General features: G+C 45.2%; 1 protein-coding gene across 1 annotated transcript in view; it reads left to right on the top strand.

Annotated features, from left to right (window-relative positions):
- The window catches only part of Wwc2 (WW and C2 domain containing 2), a 103,047-nt gene that overhangs the window by 73,952 nt on the left and 5,331 nt on the right, over positions 1-23,764 (top strand). The window contains exons 18-21 of the mRNA XM_059245018.1: positions 815-992; positions 6,187-6,351; positions 7,459-7,551; positions 10,641-10,883. Of these exons, the coding sequence (XP_059101001.1) occupies positions 815-992; positions 6,187-6,351; positions 7,459-7,551; positions 10,641-10,883 (679 nt within the window). The remainder of the gene's footprint in view (positions 1-814; positions 993-6,186; positions 6,352-7,458; positions 7,552-10,640; positions 10,884-23,764) is intronic.

Raw genomic sequence — 23,764 nt, 5'->3', positions numbered from 1 at the left:
TTAAAATGTTTTCTGAAATTTTTATTTGTTTTTATTTTATGCGTTTGGGTGTTTTGTCTGCATATACATGTGCACCGTGTGCATGCAGTGCCCTCAGATGCCAGAAGAGGGCGTCTGCCCCTCTGGATCTGGAGTTACAGAGGGTTGTGAGTCACTACCCAGGTGCTGGGAACCAAACCCGGGTCCTCTGGAAGAGCAGCTAATGCTTTTAACTGCTGGGCCATCTCTTCAGCAATGTGGTGAGTCACATTCTTATCACTGCCCAACTCCATCCGCAGCTTTTGATAATGAGCCTGTGAGACCATGAGTCATCTGATAGCCCAGTAACAAACACTTTACACAAGTCTCTGCCTGCCTGATGATGAACAGTTAGTAATGGGTAATCCTCATGCCTTAGCTAAGAATAACGAACTGTTACATGGTTAATTCTGTAATCAACTGAATAATACCAAGTTAGTGAATGTCATGGTTTTATATGCTGCAATTAAAATTTGTATGTGGTCCCTGAATATTTCTATTGAAAATCTGGAGACTTGGTCAAATTTCATCACTTTTAACTTAACATTAACATTAAAATTAGCATTTTTGGACCATGCTGTGGTGATTTTGCTCTGGATTCCTGGAACATACGATGAGAATTTATTTTTCTTGATCTACTTAGTTAAGAACTTCAGCCGTCACAGTATGTCTTGAATCACAGTATGAATCTTTTATTTCTCCGGTAATAGATTAACACGCCCAGTCACACTGCACAGAGTACGCCTGCCGGACTGAAAATGGCTTTTGGTTTTTGTTTGGCTTTGTTTCTCCATAGCTTAACAATGCTAAGAGAGGCCTCTGATGAAACTGTGGCTGCTAAAGAGGCTGAAGGTCACGTGGCGAAGGGCAGCTGCTGCACAGGAAACCCGGGTTCATGTACATGTAGGCCTGATAGGAGTGAAGATGATCGTGCTGGAGACCCTGGTCGGCCACCAGCTGGGACTCCCACCCTGGTAAGTGTTCTGCTACCCTCTGCTAAGACAAAACCCTGGAGATGCCATGTGCTCAAGGGGTGCTTGTCTTCTCTTTCGAGGACATTCTAAATCGGGATTTGAGCCCTGAAGCCGACTATGAAAGGCTTCTATGGGAATATCACCAAGAGCATTGAAAACGCTTTACAATTTTCACATGGGCTCAGAATATTAATTTTTCCTTTATAGTTGGCAGAAACAGTGCTCACTACTTTATATCTCTGTAAATGGTATGTGAGTGCCTGTTAAAAGTGTTGTCTGGGGCTGGAGATGGAGCTGAACTGGTCCAGTGCTTACAGCCCTGGGCGGATCCCCAGCACAGCTGTAACCCTGGAGCTCAGGAGGTATAGGCGGAAGGGACCATCAGCTTTGTAGTGAGTTCAGGGCCAACCTGAGATATGCAAGGCTCTGTTTCAAAACAAACAAACAAACAACAACAACAACAACAAAATACCAAGTATTTTCTGCCCAGGTGTGGGGTTCCTGTAACCTCAGCCCTCACGAGGCTGATGCTAAAAGATCACGAGTGCAGGCCAGCCTGGGCTCCACAGCAAACCTCTGTCCCAAACAAGTGTTTTTCTATTTTAGAGAAATCAGGGAGCAGGGCCGACTTAATGGTATCAAGTTCCAAAATCTATTTCAGTGTTAAACATAAAGAATTTGAAGTTCATCCTGGCTGGCTGGGGTTCCAGCTGAAACCCGCCCCGAAAGACGACACTGACCTGGTTAGGCACAGGTGTAAGGAGTCCTTCTCTGTCCCTCCAGCCAAATAACGACAAATAAGACACAGAGATTTCTTACTAATTATCAAAGCTCAGCCTATAGCTTAGGCTTCTTCCTAACTAGCTCTTATAACTTAAATTAGCCCATATTTTTAATCTACATTCTACCACGTGGCTTTTACCTCTGTCCCATTCTGTGTGTCCAACTTGTTCTGCCTCTGGCTGGCTTCTCCGCCCTTCTTCTTCCCAGAGTCCTCTCTGTCTCTGGAAGTCCCACCTAACCTCTTCTTGCCTATCTGTTGGCCATTTAGCTTCTTAATTACACCAATCACAGCAATACATTTTCACACAGTATACAGATATCCAACAACATTTCCCCCTTTTTGTCTAAATAAAAAGAATAGGTTTTAATTCTGACATAGTAAAATTATATATAATAAGAACAATTATCAGGTAAGAATTATATTCACAATGTCTAGTCCATTTGTATTTGGCAAATTTGGATACTATCTATCTTATCTTGATGAATTTAAAGTTTTATACCTAAACCATTTTTTATCATAACTTGTATTACCATCCTAAAACTAGCTTTTTAGAACTCATTTTTCTTAGATAAGCAAAGCTTCTAAGTCTCTTAGCCTTATATACTTTATACCTCCTTTGTGAGTTTATTTTCTGAATTTGGTAACAAGGAAAACTGTAACTATAACTATCTATTTTCAACTCCATCAGAGGCCTGAGAAGAATATAACATTACTTGAGTAAACAGGAAGTACAGAGCTAACAACTTCCAAAACTATAGAAATGATGGAAGCAGCTGGCTGCCTGGAGAGTCACCCAAGGTTCCTCTGTAATGTTAGGGCATCCATGTTTAGCCTACAGACCTAGAATATCTGATAGACTTTTCTGTGAAGCAAGAATTTTGAAGGACTGTCTGTCTTGTCTTGGCAAAGTTTGGCAGTTGCTTTCTTTTGTGTCCTGCTTATCCAGTTTGGACAGCATTCTGTCAGCAGTAAGACAAGGGCAGTTTTTTGCCCAAATGGCTAGCCTTGCCACATTGAAAGCAAACTCCATCTGGAGGTTCTTCGATGCCTATCATCCTTTTTTGAAGTAAATTGGTACTGCCAGGAGCAGACATGTCTCACTGTTACGAAAAGCCTTATGTTATTAAAACATTTTAAATGCCATATTCTGTAGGTCTCTGAAGTGTTTGAAGACCATCTGTCTATCTAAAATATAACTCTATATGACCTTCGAAACATACCTAATGTGACTACAAGTTTGATTGTTATAGATGACTACTAACCTTAGTTTTACTAAATGGTTTATAATAATAACTTTTAAGGAATAGAACTCTACATTGCATTTTTAAATGAGCTGCATGGGTACAATACCTTAAACAAGAGTAGAGACATATATACAGTATAACAAAAATAACCTTAAATTGTATCAATATGTAAAAACCCATACCAATGTAAAATATTTGAGTCTAATGGTTGTTCAAAAGTAGATTTAACAATCCCATCATTTCTGTACTATATCCCTTCTTTTTCCCTTCACAAAGAGATCCCTGAATCTATTCTCCTTTGTTCATCTTTTTTCCTGACCATGACCAGTAACAATTTGTAACCAACCCCCCCTAAACCATGGCAAACATCTATAACCTATCAAGTGACTAAAAACCACCTACCCCACCTCTTGAGAATGTGGGTGTTGTGTTCTCTAGACTACTTCCTGTTATCTGGGGGCAATGGCATCTTTGGGGAACCTTGAGAAAATTGGGATAATGGTCAACTCCTGGAAGAGCTAGCTGTATTATTTGTTGTCCAATCTCTGTGTCATGGGAGAGAAAGTGCAGGGCTTATCTGAAGTCCTGACTGGAGTATCTCAGTGAGGCTGGACCATCTCAATGAGCAGCTTTGAAGTTGTTCTGAATGCAAAATTTTGAGGAAACTGCAACAGAGGCTTCTGAGGCTGGATCACCTGGGATACTTGTTTTCATTGATGTCTGGTCCTTTTTTTCTGAAAACACAAACTTTTAAAGGTAACATATATATCTGCATTAAAACAAGTATGGAATGTGCTGTGAGCACAAATCAGTTAAAGATGATTCTTTTGTTGTTGTTTTATGTTTAAGCAGGTAAAAGGCATCTGTTAATTTTATAAGTCCATTTGGAGTGTATAACTAAACCTCTATGCATGCCATATGGAAAGATGATATGTAATAATAAGTCATGAGGACTCTGTAGCCACCAAGATTTATCATGTCTCATCCAGTCTCAGAGCTGTTCCCATATCTGAGGGATCAGCATATACATCACCTGTCCTGTAGTCTTTCTTGGTTTCTTTCTTCATGTCTATAGTCAAGATTTTCAGGAGGTCTCCCCCAATCAGATCTGATCTTCATTAAGTTGAAGAGCACTATAACTTTTTGTTTCCTGTGGAAACAAAGGTGTAACATCTCTCCCAATGCAACGTATTTCCCGACTCCCATTTTGAAACCAAGACATTTCTGAAGAATGTAGCTGGGTTTAATTCAGCGATCCTTTCCATAATCCAGCATCTCTCAGCAGCTGCCATTTGCTCATCAGCATTCAAAGATTCAAAGTCAGCAAAGCACCATACAGGATCCAGATGCCTCGTTTATATTTCTCATCTTTACGTGACTTATTCTTTTTATATTACTTTATGTTTTCTTTAAAGATTTTATGATTTTTAAACTATTTTTTATGACTGTCTATAGCCATTTTCTTTTCTTTTCTTTATTTTTTAAGCACCTAAGCCTACTTAAACATATTGTATCTGTTTAGAGGTTTTCTCCATCTGAACCTGACTTTTTGAACATTGGCAGCCTCCTCTGACCGCATAAACCAAATCTCAAACTGCTAGGCTCCAGCTGCCTGGCTCTGCTTGGCACATGGCATGCTGGTGGCTGGCGCTGCCCCCCTCGGTTCCGTGAGAGCCTGTCCTCAGGCCTGCAGGTTTTTACCTGCCCCAGCTCTAAGAACGTTGTGTCCGTCCGAGACACAGAGTTTGTACCCAATGTCAGCTGTTCAAGTGTTCAGCTGCACAGCAGGGCCTCTTAAAAGAGCCGAGCCTACCCAAGAGACCCAGGAAGCCGCTTACTCAGAACTTCTAATTTTTTTTTTGATCCATAATTATGAATAGGCAATTTGACACCTTGAGTAAGAAATACATCAAGTGCTGTCATTAGTAGGGTGTCCCCCATCAAGATTGCAGTGCCCGTGGGTCAGTGAAGGGCGTGGGGATAAATCACTCTGGAGACGGTTTCAGGGAACAGCGTCTGCTTTATCACACATGAACAACCACTTACATAGTGGAGCCTGTCCACTGTGATTGGTTAGCACGTTACCTCAGACTGGGTGGTGAGAGCTCAAACCACCAGGGTCCCTATGCAGAAGGAGATGTGGAGAGTGCAAACTTGTCCACCGGCCAGCTACTCAAGCGCAGTGTGCCGGGTAGGCTCACCATCAGGTTATGCCTGCATTTACCGCTACAATCAAGACATCCAGAATGGGGATACTTCCTGTCTAAGACTCAAGGATGAAGACACACTAGAAATAAAGACAGATGACTGCTTGCTGCTGGAGCTGATATTTGGAGACACTTCCTTCTCTTCAGTTGTGATTTTGTTGTATTTTCACAGATCCAGTGAAACTTCATGGTCCTTCACAGCAGTTGTTATGTTCATTTGTCTGAGTGCAAATTCCACTTGTCTACAATTTTATGTCATTGGTTTTTTTCCATCTATTTTTTATTTGTGTTGATGGGTGTATTGCCTGCATCTGTCTGGGCACCATGTGCCTGCACTACCCACAAAGGCCAGAAGAGGGCACCAGATCGCCTGGAACCAGAGTAGTAGACAGTTGTGAGCTGCCATGTGGGTGCTGGAAATTGAACCTGGGACCCTGCAAGGGCAGCCAGTGCTCTTAACTGTGGAGCCATCTCTCCAGACACTATAGTGAATTTTTAATCACTTTTTATCATTATACCTTGTTCTGACAACACTATTCTTTAAAGACAATGCATTTCCAAGTAGGAGTCTTCACATAGAAAGCCTCCCTCCCCTCTCTCCTTATGAAACATGATGCTCTGTAGGGCAAGCCTTGCTCACAGGGCTAGAGGAGTCTCTGCTTAACTTTAGCTATTTGCTCACTCCCTAGAACAGTGGTTCTCAACCTATGGGTCATGACCCCCACAGGGGTCACATATCAGATAGTCTGCATATCACATACTTACGATTCCTAACGGTAACAAAATTACAGGTATGAAGTAGCAACGAAGTAATTTTATGGTTGGGGGCCACCACGACATGAGGAACTGTATTAAAGAGTTGCAGCATCAGGAAGGGTGAGAACCACTGCCCTAGGAGAAGGGCACACATAGGAACACGCGCCTGCCAGCTGCTGACGAATCACCCACTCTCACCGTAGGTCGATAAGGAGACGAATACTGATGAAGCAGTGGATGGCAATATGGCAGTTCGCCCCAAAGACCGTAGCAGCCTGAGCTCTCGACAGCATCCCTTCGTGAGAAACAGCATGATAGTGCGCTCACAAACCTTCTCCCCAGGCGAGCGGAGCCAGTACATCTGCAGGGTAAGGAGAGCTGAGCTGCTGGAGCATGCGCAATGGCGGCCTCTTCCCCGTCTGCAGTGAGTGGCCCGTGCACAGGGGCTGCAGAGCTGAGTGGAGACAGGAGGTGTAGAGCGCCACACCCCGGGGGGTCCTGATTTTCAGGGGCTTTGTTTTCCGTGCACCCAACATCCTGCTGGCTCTAGTGTAATGGACTTGGCAAAGAAGTCAAGTTTAAGGATTTAGATGTGAAGAATTGTTGAACTTCTGTGTTTAGAAACATAAAATGGCTTAAGAAATGTATTTTGAATATTTTGTATGCCTCTCTAAGCATGTTAATCTCGCCGAAGAGAAAATGTGAATTGGATTTTACAAAATTATGTTCTAAGACCTTGCGTCCCTGAATCAGACTCACAGTCCTGGGAAGAAAATTGTGAAATTCACATCAGTTTCCCCAAAGTCTACCTTAGGAATTATTTATGAACTATAGTAAATGGATTTAATATTACATACAACTAGATAGGTACTTTTAAAATTCTGAACTTATTCAGGCAATAGAATACTTACTGAGCACCTTCCTAGAAACAAAGGCTCCGCCCCCTCCTCTTTTGCACAACTTCCGTTCTTGTCAATGAGCCAGACCATAATAATAAGCATGCTGAAGAAGCTGTGAGTTGCTATTGGTGGACTCAGTGCCCTGGGAAACAGAAGAGCAGGCTAGGGGGGATGCGCGGTGTGGACAGCACGGCCCTCAGCGCTGTGCTTCAGAGAAAACAAACCACTGTTGGCTACAAGTCGAGAACTCACTGTATCAGAAAATAGTTCTCTTTCCATACAGATTTGATCCCTGCTACCACAAGCCAGCTCTTGAAGTTCTTTCAGAAACTTAAGTTGAGAAAACCAAAGAATGGGGAAGAAATGATTTATGAAAGATTTTCTTAAAAGTATAGTTCACAGGCTGCAGATGTGGCTCTGTGGTTGATCGGTTCCCTTGCGTGTGAGGCCCTGGATTTGATCCCGGCACAGCAGTGAAGGGCAGAGGAGAGGGTGGTTGGCGTGGCTCACACTACCTGCTTTGTCCCGTTGGTTATTTTGTGGTTATTTCCTTTCCTGTCTGTCTTTGGTTACCAGTTAAACCGGAGCGACAGCGACAGTTCAACCCTGGCCAAAAAATCATTGTTTGTGAGGAACGCCACGGAGCGGCGCAGCTTGCGGGTCAAAAGGGTGCGTATTCCCTGAGCCGGGCTTGAAATGTCAGCGTTCCCAGCTCTCGGGCTGCTGACTGAAGGCCCCGGACCTCTTGGGGCTGCGGCTGTGAGTCCCGTGCTGTGGCAGGGAGGATGTGTTGGGCCCTGGTTTGGCCCCCTGTGCTGATTAAGGTGGGAAGCTGATTTGCAACGTCTTTGGAGAAGGTGGTTGCTGGGTCCCCAGTGTCTGTGAGTTGAACCACCACCATCTTTAATGGGGGCTTCAACGTCTCCACCATGTCCAGCTCTTGAGTGATTGTGGGAGAATTTAAAACCAAGCACCTGCCCTGAGGGAGCAGATTTTCCACAAAGGAGCAGCACATGGGTGCTTTGTGCAGGGTTTGTAGAGAGAAGGGGGTGTCTTTTTTATTACAAAGTTTATCACTTGCATAAACAGTTCTTTTTAGGCATTAGAAGTGAACATGGATAGGCCAGTTCTCACTTCTTTCTAAGTTACCTGCCTTGCAAAGCAGCTCTAGCTTTTAGGGGATGGTGGCTTCGGGGCATTTTAACTGCAAGTGTTCAGGACCTGAGTGGAGCTAGGTTACTCATAGCTTGGTTAAAAGAACTCCTCAAACTAGACATAGGTAAGTCCTGAAATGTTGCTTAAGTTGGGGGTTTTAGTTGGCTTTTAAGAAGGCTCAGTTAGCCGGGCGGTGGTGGCGCACGCCTTTAATCCCAGCACTCGGGAGGCAGAGCCAGGCAGATCTCTGTGAGTTCGAGGCCAGCCTGGGCTACCAAGTGAGTTCCAGGAAAGGCGCAAAGCTACACAGAGAAACCCTGTCTCGAAAAACCAAAAAAAAAAAAAAAAAAAGAAGGCTCAGTTAACTGCAAGGGTGGCATTCTGACTTAGGAGTCGCAGTATGAAAACTATGGAGAGGTCTTAAGAGTACAGAGCACTGCAAAGATTTACCTGTGTGGCTGTCACGGTGAGTCACGAGGTCGGAGAAGTCCCCTTGAAGCACACTGGCTCTCAAGAGCCGGCTCTGCCAGCTCTTCACACGGTCTAAACCAGCGAGGTCTACCCGTCCGTGCTGCCCTCTTCTGTGAGAGAGCTCACGGTTGAGCATCGATTGCCAACACACCACTGCACACTAGTCCTTACGGAGGCTTCACGCACTTTTGCTGAAGTGCCTCTGTGTGTGTGTGTGTGTGTGTGTAACGGGCGTGTACATACCACAGCATATATATGGAGAGTTGGTTCCTGTCTTCCGCCTCGCTGAGGCAAGGTATCTTGTTTCGGCTGCTTCACTGTGCACTCTAGCCTACCTGTGAGCTTCTGAGTAATTCTCCCATCTGCGTCTCCCAGCTTCTTATGTGAATGAGACGCATGCTACCACATCTAGCTTGTTGGCTTGGGTCATCTGCCCTGTGTGGCTAGCATGGTCACAAATGAGCCATCACCCCGGGGTGGGAAGAATTTCTGGCCCTGAAAAGCAAGTCATGTAGCCGAGGCACTTGCACATCTAGGTATTTCTTTCTTTGTGGTGCATGTGTTGGAAAAGACGAGGATTGAATAAAGGAACCTAGTAACAATGTTACAGAAGCCTAAATATTTAGCGATGAGATATAAGTCAGACAAAAAGGAGAGGGACCAGAAGACAAAGCTGTTCCAGGCTGGGCTGGGTGGTAGAGGCCTGTTACATGACACTATTCCTGGGCAGACATCAGTGAGTACCCGTCTACTCATCTCAACAGACCCAGTATGAATACCACCAAAGGCCAGCTCTTTAATCTGGAGGCACCTGCTCCAGAACCAGGCCCTTGTTTTCTCCCAGGTACTTGAGAGGCCAACTAGGAAGATCACAGTTCAAAGACGGTATTCAAAGCGACTCTGGGGCCAACCTGGAACTTAGTAAAACGGCCTTGAAGTAGAAAGAGGGCTGGAGGTATAGCTCGCTGCAGGATGCCTAGACTTACAAGGTCCCGAGTTCAATTCCCAGTACCATTAAAGGAAAAATAAGTATTCCAGTTTGGGTGAGGCCTCAGTAGAAGAGGACAGATAGGTCCCCTCTGTTGCGTTTGTTATGACCACCCTGGTTACTCCAGGTCTGCAAGCCAGAGTAGTTGGATCACATAGTAGCCGTTCTCGGGAACTTCCCAGCTTCCATCCCCGCTCCTTGTAGCCTTCCTTCTGTTATCTTAGCCTAGTGGAAGTTCTTTTCCTCAAGTCAGTCTGACTCGCCCCTGGGCCCTCGGTCTCTCACTGGCCTCTTGAGGTAGTGAAGACACAAATTCCCAGTTCACCACTGCATGCAGCCTCACTCATACCATCCTTCACTCCAAGTCCTCAAGGCCAGAGACTACATTCTATTCCTGATACTCTGCCCATCACACACCTGCCAGCAGGCATTTGCTCCTACCTACCCCAGAAAGTAGACTGTGCATAGTGGGAAGTCAAGGAAGGAGCTGGACTGTAACCATCTGGACCTTGGGCGGAGTCAATCTGCCCTCCATTCTGGCCGACACTCACAGTGTGGTCGCAAAGGACTGAGCTGCAGGGGGTTCTGTGTCCTGAACGGGAGGGTATATAAGTATTTTGTAATATGTTTTTCGTTTAGCATGGGCTGTGCTATCCACTTAAAATGGTTTTAATTACGTTTGTTTGTTTGTTGGGAGGGGGTGCCACTTCCTGTGTGGGGACCAGGGGACAACTTTGACGAGCTAGTTCTTCCTGTCCATGTGGGTCCCAGGGATAGAAGAACCCAGGTCATCAGGCTGAGCCCTCTCCCCAGCCTAGTGCCCACTTTTTAGATCTCCGTAGTTTAAAATGACCCAGCTTTATTTCATGCTCACCTGCTAAGTGGCAGGCTGGCCTGATACCAGTTCCTGCCGTCCTCACTGGGACCCAGGCTGAGGGAGCGTCCATCTCGGGGCTCACTGCTGTGTCCCCACTAGGAGGCAGAAATGCACAGATCTCACAGCGCCTTTGACAAGCATCTGCCTAGAGGCAATACCTCTCCCACCACCCTGCCATTGGCCAAAGCGAGCCGAGTGGCCAGTTATGCCTGTCATGTGAGGAGGAGCAGAGATAGTAACGGGGGATCTGCTGTGTCCCCTCCACAGGCAGTCTGCCAACCCACCCTCAGGAGGACTGCTCAGGAGTGCCCGGTGCGCACATCTCTAGACCTGGAGCTGGACCTGCAGGCCTCACTGACCCGCCAGAGTCGCCTTAACGATGAGCTGCAGGCCCTGAGGGACTTACGGCAGAAGCTGGAGGAGCTGAAGGCTCAGGGAGAGACTGACCTTCCCCTGGGCGTGCTGGAGGATGAGAGATTCCAGAAGCTTCTGAAGCAAGCAGAGAAGCAGGTATGGAGCTCTGGATCACACACCAAGAGGGGCTGGTACAGAAACATCTTGGGGTGGCGGGCACCTTGGAGCAGGGTCCCAACATAGGCATCTTCCCATCCTTTTCCTAGGACTTGGGGCATGGCCACCCCACCATTATAGTGCCCTTCCTACCCAAATATTGCTGTGGTAGTGGTTGTCCACTCAACCCCAGGCAGCTCTTTGGTCTCCTGACAGGAAGGGAGCATGGCAACATTTCAGTGTTTCAGCAAATGGTACACAGTGTTTACATTTCAACACTCTGTGAAGATTTAGTTAGCCACCGTAACTATAAATACATTGCTAACTTTCATGTTTCTAAATTTTCACTTTCCTTCCTTGAAAAAAGATTTCATTTCACTTTAATAGCATACATTTGCCTTTCACTCTAAAAACATGAATAGAAAATAAGATAAGATGGCTGAATAAACAAATACTTTGTTTTGTTTGGGGGGCATCTCAGTATGTAGCCCTGGCTGGCCTGGAACTTGCTGTGTGGATCAGGCTGTTTCAGAGATTCACCTGCCTCTGTCTCCAGAGTGCTGGGATTAAACCACACACAGGTTGTATTGTCGTTATGGCAGGGTTTTTTGTTTTGTTTTTTTGGGTTTTGTTTGTTTGTTCTTTTCAGACAGCTTTCTCACTGAATAGTTCAGGCTAATCTTTAAAAACACCTTTAATCTCAGCACTCAGGAGGCAGAAGCAGGTATGAGACCAGCCTTGTTTACATAGTAAGTTCTGGGACAGCTGGGGCTATGTGGAGAGATCCTGTCTTAAAAATACAAACAAGCCGGGCGGTGGTGGCGCATGCCTTTAATCCCAGCACTTGGGAGGCAGAGTCAGGCGGATCTCTGTGAGTTCGAGGCCAGCCTGGGCTACCAGGTGAGTTCCAGGAAAGGCGCAAAGCTACACAGAGAAACACTGTCTCGAAAAACCAAAAAAAAAAAAAGAGAGAGAACATGTAATCCCCCTGCCTCAGCCTCCCAAGTCCTGGCATTACAGGCATGCACCATCCCTCCTAGCAAAAATCAAATAGTTTAGAGGGATTTTTTTTCTAATGTGCCACCTAAATATTACTGTATCTGCCTCAGTATAATAATACTGATTTATTCTCAGGGTTAGGATTTATATTTTGGCTTAGTGCAATCTGTATTCATTTCTACACATAATCTTTAAATAGAGCTTCTCATACAGCTGAAATGTTACAAGTGCCTAAACAGTATTCCTTTAATGTGGCCCTTTGGGCGGAAATCTGAAGCTCAGCAGATAATTCCTTGAAGTATCTAATAGAAAAGGATCCTCCATAACAAGTTTGTCTTTTGAACAGAAAGGCTTGGTCCCACCTGGTGGAAGTGTTGAGAAGCGACTGGGCCACAAGGACACTGATCTCCTCAGCAGAGGACCTGATAGCTGAAGGGACTGTTGGAAAGTGGGGCTCTGGCTGGGAGAGGGGAGTCACCAGGGTGCCTGCCTTCCTTCCAGATAAGCCTGTGCTCCAGCGCCCACCCCCACAGTCATTTCCTGCCTCTGTGCCTGGGTTCAGTTGTGACAGAGCCACTGGCTGGATCTGCAGCCCTGAGCCAGAGGAATCCTTTCCTCCCTTTAAGGCGTTCTCTCGGGTGTTTTGCTACAGCAACAGAAAGTGGCTAAGATGTTGAGGAGGAAAGAACAGCCCAGACAAATTTGAGATTTAAAAGAGTCAATTTAGACAAATATCTAGGAAAATACAAGAACTAAGGAAGTTGAAAAATCTTCTGTCTCTCAAAGAAATGACAGCAGAATTTTAAAGTCTATCTATAAAGAAAACATCAAGTCAATATGTAAGTTCCACCCAATTTTTAAAGAATAAATTGTTTCAATTTCATGCACTCAGAGAGAACATGCCACCCTTAAATCTATGTGGCTAACTCCTTGAATCTAAAGGAGAAGATACTATTCAAAGGAGACTCACAGGCTGATTTCACTATGACTGCAAATGCAGAAGTCCTCCCTACAATACCAGTAAACAGAATCTAATGACATATTGTAAAAACATTTTTACCATATTGAACTGTGGGAGGATATTTAAATATTAAAATTTTATTAGTACACTCACTTAAACAGACTTCAGAGGGAAACTATCAGTCAACTTGATGGGTGTAAGCAAATACTGATAAAATACAGTGGACATTAATATTTAAAACTCTTAGTGAGCAAGAAGACGGGACATTAACCTTATGAAAACTAACAGAAACCAAATGTAATCCTAAGCAAAACAAACACAAAGTCATCTCTTTAGAATCAGCTGAGTGAAGTCGCGCACGCTTTTAAACCCAGCACTTCAGAGGCAGAGGCAGGTGGATCTCTGACTTGGAGGCCAGCCTGGGCTACAGAGTGAGACCCTGTCTCAACAAACAAACAAAACAACAGCAACCAACGTAAAATGAGACACAGACTGTCTTAGTCAGTGTTCAGTTGCTGTGAAGAGACACCATGACCAGCTTGACTCACAGAAGAAAGCACTCAGTGGGGCCTTGCTTACAGTTTCAGAGACTTTATCATCATTGGCGGGGAGCATGGTGGCACACAGGCATGGTGCTGGAGCAGTAGCTGAGGGTTACGTCCTGATCCATAGGCAGAGAGACTGGGCCTGGTGTGGACTTCTGAACCCTCAAAGCCCACCCCCAGTGACACACTTCCCCCAACAAGGCCACGCCTCCTAGTCCTTTCAAACAGTCCCACTCCCTGGTGACCAGCCATTCAATTATGTGGGCCTTTGGGGGGGCATTCCCATTCAAACCACCACAGACACTCAGCCCTCCTCAGCATTGTGCCCGTAGTGCTAGTCAGAGCCATTAAGAAAGCAAAATGGCTGGAAAGAAGAGGAAAAGCTCTTGTTATTGGCAGGTCAGAAAAACAGGAAAAATGAACAAATTTTACAGATAGTAAGAGCGTTTACAAGATGAGTGACAAGGAGTGACGCCGTCTGTTCTGCGTCTCTCTACGTGAGTTACTTGGCACAGCTCTGGCCACCATAACAGAACATCCTTAAGGAGGAAGGTCATCGTTTCAGAGGGTTCAGGCAGTGGTTGTGTGGTCCCTGCGCTTAAGCAGAGCATCCTGGTTATGAGAACGTGAGGGACTCGGGGGACTCTTCTCATGGCAGACAGGAGGCAGAGAGCTGCGGTCAGGGCCAAGGTCTGATCTTAAGGCACCGGCCTTAGGGCCCACTCCCTCCATGGAGGCCGCACCACCCTAAATTTCTAGTACTTTCTAAACAGCACCACTACCTAGCAGCAAAGCCTCCAACATGAGCACTGGGGGAAGTTTTGTATTTGACCCATAAGATGTTTTATGTACCAGCTAGAAGCAACTAGAAAACTTCAGTATTGACGTTTATACCATGAGCAAAGAATAGCATCAAGCATTAAATTTAATATGCATTGTAGGGAAAATTACAAACTTTATAGCAATAAGAACAAAAGCCCCTACCGAAATATACCACATTCATATAAGACAGGGTTCAAGATGCCTTCCTGTAAAGGGTTAGTTACTAAATATGTTCAACTTTGGGGCCATCATGTGGCCTAAGCCACCATTATGAGGCTTTGCTATTTTACCACAAAAGTAACCACAAAGAATTCTAAGTAAGGGTACTTCCTGCTCTTCCAGAGGATCTGAGTTCAGTTCCCAGCACCCATGTAGGCAGCTCACAGCTGCCTGTAAGTAAGCTGGGGTGGGGCACATCTGACCCCTATGACCTCCATGGACCCTGTCACTCACATGCATGTGCCCACCAACAGACACATACATACACAAAATTAAAAATTAAAATAAAATCATTAAAAGAATTATAAATACATGACTATGGCAATATTCTAACAAAACTTCATTTAAAAAAAGAAATGACAGACCATAGTTTATCAATTACTAATATAGAAGAATTACTATACAGAGATTATCTTCCAAAAATGTACCATACAGTCTCTTTCCAGGCAGAATGCCTATTTGTCTTTTCATGGATATTAAAGAAAATTCTGAAGAAAGAAAACAAGGGAGGAGATTCTCTCTACAGAAGTCAGGATTTATTAAAATAGTCAAGAGTAGTTCAACAGTGTGAGATTCAGAAGAGGCAAGAGACTGGTCATGGTATTAAATCAGTGGTTCTCAGCCTTCCTAATGCTGCAACCCTTTAATACAGTTCTACATGTTGTGGTGACCCCCAACCTAAAATTATTTAATTGCTACTTCATAATTATAATTTTGCTACTGTTATGAATCATAATATAAATATCTGTGTTTTCTGATGGTTTTAAGGAGACCTCTTTGAAAGGGTTGTTTGATCCCCAAAGAGGTTGCAACCCACAGGTTGAGAACAGCTGTATTAAATAGAGCCCAGGAACAGACATACTTATGTGTGGAGCACTGCTGTGTGGTGCAAGAGACATGTCAGTCAGAGGACAGAGGGCAGGAACTCACTGGGGCTGTAGCTAATGGCAGAACACTTTCAGGAGGTTCATGAAGACTCGAGTTTCCTTCCAGCACCAGGAAAGAGATTATCCACACAAAAGATGGCATTGCAGCTCTGCTTGGCATGTGTGGTGGTTTGAATAAAAATGGTCCCCATAGGCTCATGTATTTGAATGCTTAGTCATCAGGGAGTGGCACTATTTTAGAAGGATTAGAAAGATTAGGAGGTGTGGCCTTGTAGGAGGAAGTGTGTCACTGGGGATGGGCTTTGAGGTTTCAAAAACCCATGCCAGATCCAGTCTCTCTCTGCCTATGGATCAGGATATAGCTCCTAGCTACTTCTCCAGCACCATGCCTGTGTGCCACCATGCTACCTGCTATGATGATGGACTAAAGCCTCTGACACTGTAAGCATGCCCCCAGTGAAATGCGTTCTTTTATAAGAGTTGTGTTGGTTGTGGTGTCTCTTCATAGCAATAGAACAGTGACTAAGACAGCCTGTAAAACTCAACTCTAGATAGAACATGAACTTGAGCGTAGAAAAGGAAAACATACACTAACAGTAGAAATAGGACTGCTTCTTTTCATGTTTTGATTGTGTCTCTTCGTGTGGCAGGGTCCTGTGCTGTTGTTCCCTTTTGGAGGGGGGATGGGCCAAGTAGGCGCAGAGTCAACGACACAGACTCTGGGAGAATGTTGTAACAACAAGCTCAGTTTATTCAGGAAGAGGCAAGCCTTATCTACCCTCCACCCCTCCCTGGGGGAGGTCTGATGAATATGCGTCTGCTGGTGTGACATGGCTGCCTCTCATTGGTCCAGGTCATCTCCAGATCACGTTTCAGCTGCTGTTGCTAAGGCCCTTAGGAAGACCCAGGTTGGCCCTCAGAAAGTATCTTTTTTACTGGTTTGGGCCCGCTGGCCCTCAAGCCTGTTAGAGATGAGTCATCCCACATCTCCCATACCTATTCTGTGCCCTACCTAGTTGGAGCTAAGTCAGGCTGGGGTAATTGTTGAGAGTCTTGAAGGCTGAGTGAAGTAGAGCCCTTGTGGGCTTCTAAGAGATGCTAGTTGAGGGGGTGGTGTGGCAATCATTGTGATTGTGTGTGTCTGGCACCTACAGTATGAGGCTCCTTCCAAGCCCTTTGGGTCAGGCATTATCCCACAAAACAGTTAGAGGGGCTTTGGCAAGTATAACCAGTATTTCTGGCTGATTACAAAGCAGGATGAAGGCGCCTTTCAAAAGTTAGAGTCACAGTGTGCTGTTTTCCGATGCGTACATATTGTGTTTCACTGTGTGATTCTTTCCGGGTTTCCCCTGTTGGTGGATGATTTGGGACTAGAGGGCATTAGGGTATTTCATCTTCTCCTTCCATACCCATGGAAAGTGGAGGAAACATAAAACCAATGAACTGAGAACCTTGAATATTTCTTCCTGTGAAAAACAAGTCACGTGATGCAAATGTTCTCTCTTGATGCCCTCAGCCTAGGTACAGACTCCAGCATCCTCGGGTGGACGCACCTCTCCTTATCATAGTGCCCTGTCAGTCCACCCCTCCTTGGCAGCAGTTTCTATGGGCTCGTTAAAGCTTGCTGGCCTTTTTCAGCCGACTTTGGGTTTCGCCTGACCCTGCACGCTCTGAGACTTGAGTGTTGCGCCTTCATTTCAGGGTGAAAGATGAGTGCAGCAGAGGGATGAGGAACGGACTGTGGTGTGAGGACCCCAGTCCACCTGCGCTGGGGCTGGGAACAAGCTCTCGGGGTAGCAGCCGCGTGCGTTCCCGGCATCCTCGGTTCCCGTGGACTGTTCTGAAATGGAGACTTCCTGTTGCTTGGTTGCCAGCCTCTCAAGGCGTCACATCTGGGAAAGTCATGGCGTGAAAGGACAGGAGTCACACTTAGCTTCTCCTGGGTCCCAGTGCCCGAGACTCCTTGTTTGTTTGCATTTTCCCTACATCACACCAGCCTAGTGCACGGCTCTTAGAAACATCAGGCAGGTCTGCAAACAATATGAATTTGAAGTAACTCCATCGTGCGTGACCGCCTTGGAGATTGTCATCTGGTGTAACGATTATATGATCTAGGAGGTAATTCTGTTTGTAGAATTACCTAATTGTTAGCATTTTATAATCTGTATCACAGGTTCCTGTATAACACTGGGTACTGGCTTAAGTCCCTGCCTGGTGTATCCCCAGCAATGCTCAGTACCAGTTGCCATACAGGCGCTCCTTGAGTCTCACAGGCCATGTGATTCTGCAGTCGCCACCCAGCCATAACTGAGAACATCCGAGTGTGGTTACCTCGCCAACAGTTAGCTAATGCTGCATTGCGTGTGTTTCCCTCACAGAACAGGTCCTGTGCAACACACAAGGTGATGTCCACATATATGAGGCAGATCTGATCCCTGGAGCTCAGAACCACCTGGAGACCCTGGAGAGCATACCTTTCCAGTTTCGATTTAAACACTCCAAGGGGTGCTAGGATGTGGAGTGAATGAGGCCCTGGCCTGAGGGTGCACACCTGTAATCCCAGCGCTAAGAAGATAGAGGCAGAAAGACCACATGTTCCAAGGCTGTCCTCTGCTACATAGCAAGTTCAAGGCCAGCCTGGGCTACATTAAACCTGATCTCAATAAAACGAGAATTCCCAAGAGTCAAGACATGAGTTGTAGCTCAGGGTCGAACACTTGCCCAACACATGAGAGGCCTTGGGCTCTGTTCCCTACAATAGGGGAAGAAAGTCAGAGGGGTGTTGGCCAAGGTCTCCTTTGCTTTAGCAGGCTTCCCCTTCCAGCTTTGGAAACTTGACACCTTAGAATTCTCTTTAGTAAAATGATGTTTTATCTCATCACTAATCTGTGGTTATTTCACTATTTTTTTGGAGACAGGGTTTCTCTGTGTAGCTTTGGCACCTTTCCTGGAACTCACTCTGTAGCCCAGGCTGGCCTCAAACTCACAGAGATCCGCCTGCCTCTGCCTCCCGAGTGCTGGGATTAAAGGCATGCACCACCATCGCCCGGCTTCGTCTCACTATTAAGTGATGGCTAGCATGTGTCTAGTCCTGTGGTGTCTGATGGTGGCTGTAGTCATTGACATGGAAAGGAAATGCCATTATCTTACCAGAATCCCAAGCTGTGCTTTCTGATGGGCTTGGTTTCCTTTTGCCACCAAGATAATGAGGGAAGGAGGGGGAGGTTCTGGCGATGGTGGTGGAGCCCAAGATAGACATTTTCACTGATAGTGGGAATAGATGCCAAGGCCCTAAGGCCACCCCCATATGGGCAGGTCCTGTGCACTGATGGCACTTGGATTGCAACATGAGGTTTGGAGGCCAGCGTTTCCCTCCCAGACAGTGTCAGCCCCTCTGCCTTGGAACAGCGTTACAGTGAGTTCAGGACTCACCAAACAAGGCACATTTATACTGCTTTGAAAATGACGCGAGTCCCTGAGCACAGAGAGTTCTCGTCTTTATTTTTACCAACTCTGTGGGTAGATAAACTATTTGTATTGTGTACTGTTTTTCTCGACAACTGAACTTGGAAGTAAACAGCTCTGAAAATCCAGACTGTTCAGCTGTGACCCTTTTGTTATAGCTGCAGAAGTGTGCACTCACCTCTGGGACATCTTCTGCTGCTTCTTCACCTTCACACCCACTGGGCAGTGTGCACATGGGCACAGCAGCCTGTACACACACACACACACACACACACACACACACACACACAGCCCTTTCACTTCACTGGGCAGTGTGCACATGGGCACAGCAGCCTGTACACACACACACAGACACACACACGTACACACACACACACACACACACACACACACACACACGTAGCCCTTTTATTTCCACCATTTCCCTGCAGTGCTGGGGATCTGTGATTTTTGTCAGGTCATCATAAAGTACCTAACGACGACCCTGCCAATTGCCATAAAAATATATGCCTCCTGGAGAAGCAGCAGCTGAAGCTGCTGGATTGGCCTCCCGTAGGCTCTCGGGTCCTCCTCCCTAAGCCGCCATGTTGGCAGTGGGAAGTCTTTTATAGCTTTCAATAAAAGCCAAATGTCGGTGCCTCAGATTGTACTCCTCCTGAGGAGGCAGAGTGGGAAGCCGGGGCTGTAAATTAGACAGCTGCGTCCCTTGTCCAGTCAGGCTTACCATGGCTGTGAGTGAGTCACTGGACCTTTCTGCAGGACAGGCCCTCTCGTGTACACTGGAGTCTAATGCGTGGAGGGTGTGGGGAGGACTCTGTTCTTCCAAAGAACCCTGTCTTGTCTTCCTCGGAATGTTTCCCTGTCAACATGCCAAAGTGCTGGAGGATTTGGGGGTTTTTTGTTTTGTTTTTAACTTTAAGTGATACATATCTAACACTTTTGAAAGTTAGGCTACACTGAAAAAATTGCAAAACATATTAATATTTTGTAAGCTCCTGTTCCCTTTGAAAGTCCCTGGTGCTCTGGGGGAGGCAGAAAGCAAGCAAGTCCCATAATGGCTGTTGAGGAAGGAAGGGCGAGGCAGGCCAAGGCCTTGAGGCGACTCCCTGAGGAGGGGAAGGTGACTGGTAGTCTGGAGATGGACCAAAAGACGGCAAGAAGCTGACTGAGCAGTCCCTGCGCGTGCACAGGGCAGTGTGTCTGTCACTTGGTGTGAAAGGAACGGGAGCCTGTCACAGTCCAGGCAGCTCCCCCAGGCGCTGCTAGATCAGCTTCACTCCCCAGGCCCTGGGGAGAAGGGGAAGGAAGTTACCCTGGAAGGACACCAAACTTCGCCTGTGGAAGCCATCCTCTTAAAGCAGCTTTAAAAAAAAAAAGAAAAGAAAGCCAAATCGAATTTACATACCATAGTTTCCCCTGTCCAGAGTCACGTACATGGTCTCAGTTACCATTAGTAAGCTAGAAATGTTAAATAGAAAACTTCAGAGATGGACTTGTTAGCTCCAGCAATTGTAATGATTGTAGTACTGATAGTTACTGCTCATCTCTCATGTACACAGTCATCTAGTTACTGCTCATCTCTCATGTACAGTCATCTAGTTACTGCTCATCTCTCATGTACACAGTCATCTAGTTCCTGCTCATCTCTCACTGTACACAGTCATCTAGTTACTGTTCATCTCTCATGTACACAGTCATCTAGTTACTGCTCATCTCTCACTGTACACAGTCATCTAGTTACTGCTCATCTCTCATGTACAGTCATCTAGTTCTCATCTCTCATGTACACAGTCATCTAGTTACTGCTCATCTCTCATGTACACAGTCATCTAGTTCCTGCTTATCTCTCATGTACACAGTCATCTAGTTACTGCTCATCTCTCATGTACAGTCATCTAGTTACTGCTCATCTCTCATGTACACAGTCATCTAGTTACTGCTCATCTCTCATGTACACAGTCATCTAGTTACTGCTCATCTTTCACTGTACACAGTCATCTAGTTACTGCTCATCTCTCATGTACACAGTCATCTAGTTACTGCTCATCTCTCATGTACACAGTCATCTAGTTACTGCTCATCTCTCACTGTACAGTCATCTAGTTACTGCTCATCTCTCACTGTACACAGTCATCTAGTTACTGCTCATCTCTCACTGTACACAGTCATCTAGTTACTGCTCATCTCTCACTGTACACAGTCATCTAGTTCCTGCTCATCTCTCACTGTACACAGTCATCTAGTTACTGCTCATCTCTCACTGTACAGTCATCTAGTTCCTGCTCATCTCTCATGTACAGTCATCTAGTTACTGCTCATCTCTCATGTACACAGTCATCTAGTTACTGCTCATCTCTCAGTGTACATAGTCATCTAGTTCCTGCTCATCTCTCACTGTACAGTCATCTAGTTACTGCTCATCTCTCATGTACACAGTCATCTAGTTACTGCTCATCTCTCATGTACAGTCATCTAGTTACTGCTCATCTCTCATGTACACAGTCATCTAGTTACTGCTCATCTCTCACTGTATAGTCATCTAGTTACTGCTCATCTCTCATGTACAGTCATCTAGTTACTGCTCATCTCTCATGCACAGTCATCTAGTTACTGCTCATCTCTCATGTACACAGTCATCTAGTTACTGCTCATCTCTCATGTATACAGTCATCTAGTTACTGCTCATCTCTCATGTACACAGTCATCTAGTTCCTGCTTATCTCTCATGTACACAGTCATCTAGTTACTGCTCATCTCTCATGTACAGTCATCTAGTTACTGCTCATCTCTCATGTACACAGTCATCTAGTTACTGCTCATCTCTCATGTACACAGTCATCTAGTTACTGCTCATCTTTCACTGTACACAGTCATCTAGTTACTGCTCATCTCTCATGTACACAGTCATCTAGTTACTGCTCATCTCTCATGTACACAGTCATCTAGTTACTGCTCATCTCTCACTGTACACAGTCATCTAGTTACAGCTCATCTCTCACTGTACAGTCATCTAGTTACTGCTCATCTCTCATGTACACAGTCATCTAGTTACTGCTCATCTCTCATGTACACAGTCATCTAGTTACTGCTCATCTCTCATGTACACAGTCATCTAGTTACTGCTCATCTCTCATGTACACAGTCATCTAGTTCCTGCTTATCTCTCATGTACACAGTCATCTAGTTACTGCTCATCTCTCATGTACAGTCATCTAGTTACTGCTCATCTCTCATGTACACAGTCATCTAGTTACTGCTCATCTCTCATGTACACAGTCATCTAGTTACTGCTCATCTTTCACTGTACACAGTCATCTAGTTACTGCTCATCTCTCATGTACACAGTCATCTAGTTACTGCTCATCTCTCATGTACACAGTCATCTAGTTACTGCTCATCTCTCACTGTACAGTCATCTAGTTACTGCTCATCTCTCACTGTACACAGTCATCTAGTTACTGCTCATCTCTCACTGTACACAGTCATCTAGTTACTGCTCATCTCTCACTGTACACAGTCATCTAGTTCCTGCTCATCTCTCACTGTACACAGTCATCTAGTTACTGCTCATCTCTCACTGTACAGTCATCTAGTTCCTGCTCATCTCTCATGTACAGTCATCTAGTTACTGCTCATCTCTCATGTACACAGTCATCTAGTTACTGCTCATCTCTCAGTGTACATAGTCATCTAGTTCCTGCTCATCTCTCACTGTACAGTCATCTAGTTACTGCTCATCTCTCATGTACACAGTCATCTAGTTACTGCTCATCTCTCATGTACAGTCATCTAGTTACTGCTCATCTCTCATGTACACAGTCATCTAGTTACTGCTCATCTCTCACTGTATAGTCATCTAGTTACTGCTCATCTCTCATGTACAGTCATCTAGTTACTGCTCATCTCTCATGCACAGTCATCTAGTTACTGCTCATCTCTCATGTACACAGTCATCTAGTTACTGCTCATCTCTCACTGTACAGTCATCTAGTTACTGCTCATCTCTCATGTACACAGTCATCTAGTTACTGCTCATCTCTCATGTACACAGTCATCTAGTTCCTGCTCATCTCTCATGTATAGTCATCTAATTACTGTTCATCTCTCATGTACAGTCATCTAGTTACTGCTCATCTCTCATGTACACAGTCATCTAGTTCCTGCTCATCTCTCATGTACAGTCATCTAGTTACTGCTCATCTCTCATGTACACAGTCATCTAGTTACTGCTTATCTCTCATGTACACAGTCATCTAGTTACTGCTCATCTCTCATGTACACAGTCATCTAGTTACTGCTCATCTCTCACTGAACCAAAGTCATAATTCCTGCTATACACTCAACTGTGTTTGGTCCAAAGCCATACATGCAGACTCAAAAGAGAAAGCGAGTGTCGGGCCGAGGAGGTGACTCCGTGACTCTAATGCTTGTCAGTCAAACATGACTCCCTGACCTTGGATCCCCAGCACCCCTGTAAAAAGCCAGGAGTAGAGGCATGTGTGTGATGGCCATGCTGGGGTAGGGCTTTATGGGGACCCCTTCTGCTCAGTTTTGTTACCAACTAAAAGCACCCCTAACTTATTTTTCTCTTTCTGTGTTTTTCTCCCTTGTTTGTCTTTTTATTGGTGTGGGGATTATTACTGGTTGTTGTTTATTGGTGGAGTGGGGGGATCTTGAGCTTAATGTATAGCTCAGGCTAGCCTAAAGTGATGGCAGTCTTCAGAGTACTTGAATTATAGACAGAGCTACCTTGTCTGCCTTATTTTTATTTAGTTATTCATTAATTCAGTTGGTTTGTTTTTGAGACACAGTATCTGTATATACTCCAAACTTTTCTGCAGCTCTCTATGTAGCTCAGGCTGACCCAAATTTACAATCTTCCTAGTGAGCCTTCCAAGCTACTGTGCCTAGCTCCTAAAAATATTTTTTTAATATTAAGTTGAAAAAAAAGCTTGTTACCCCAAGAAAACATTAACATTCTTT

The sequence above is a fragment of the Peromyscus eremicus genome, chromosome 17, assembly GCF_949786415.1.
Source record: "Peromyscus eremicus chromosome 17, PerEre_H2_v1, whole genome shotgun sequence".
Lineage (NCBI taxonomy): Eukaryota > Metazoa > Chordata > Mammalia > Rodentia > Cricetidae > Peromyscus > Peromyscus eremicus.
This window is presented reverse-complemented; position numbering and strand designations above follow the sequence as displayed.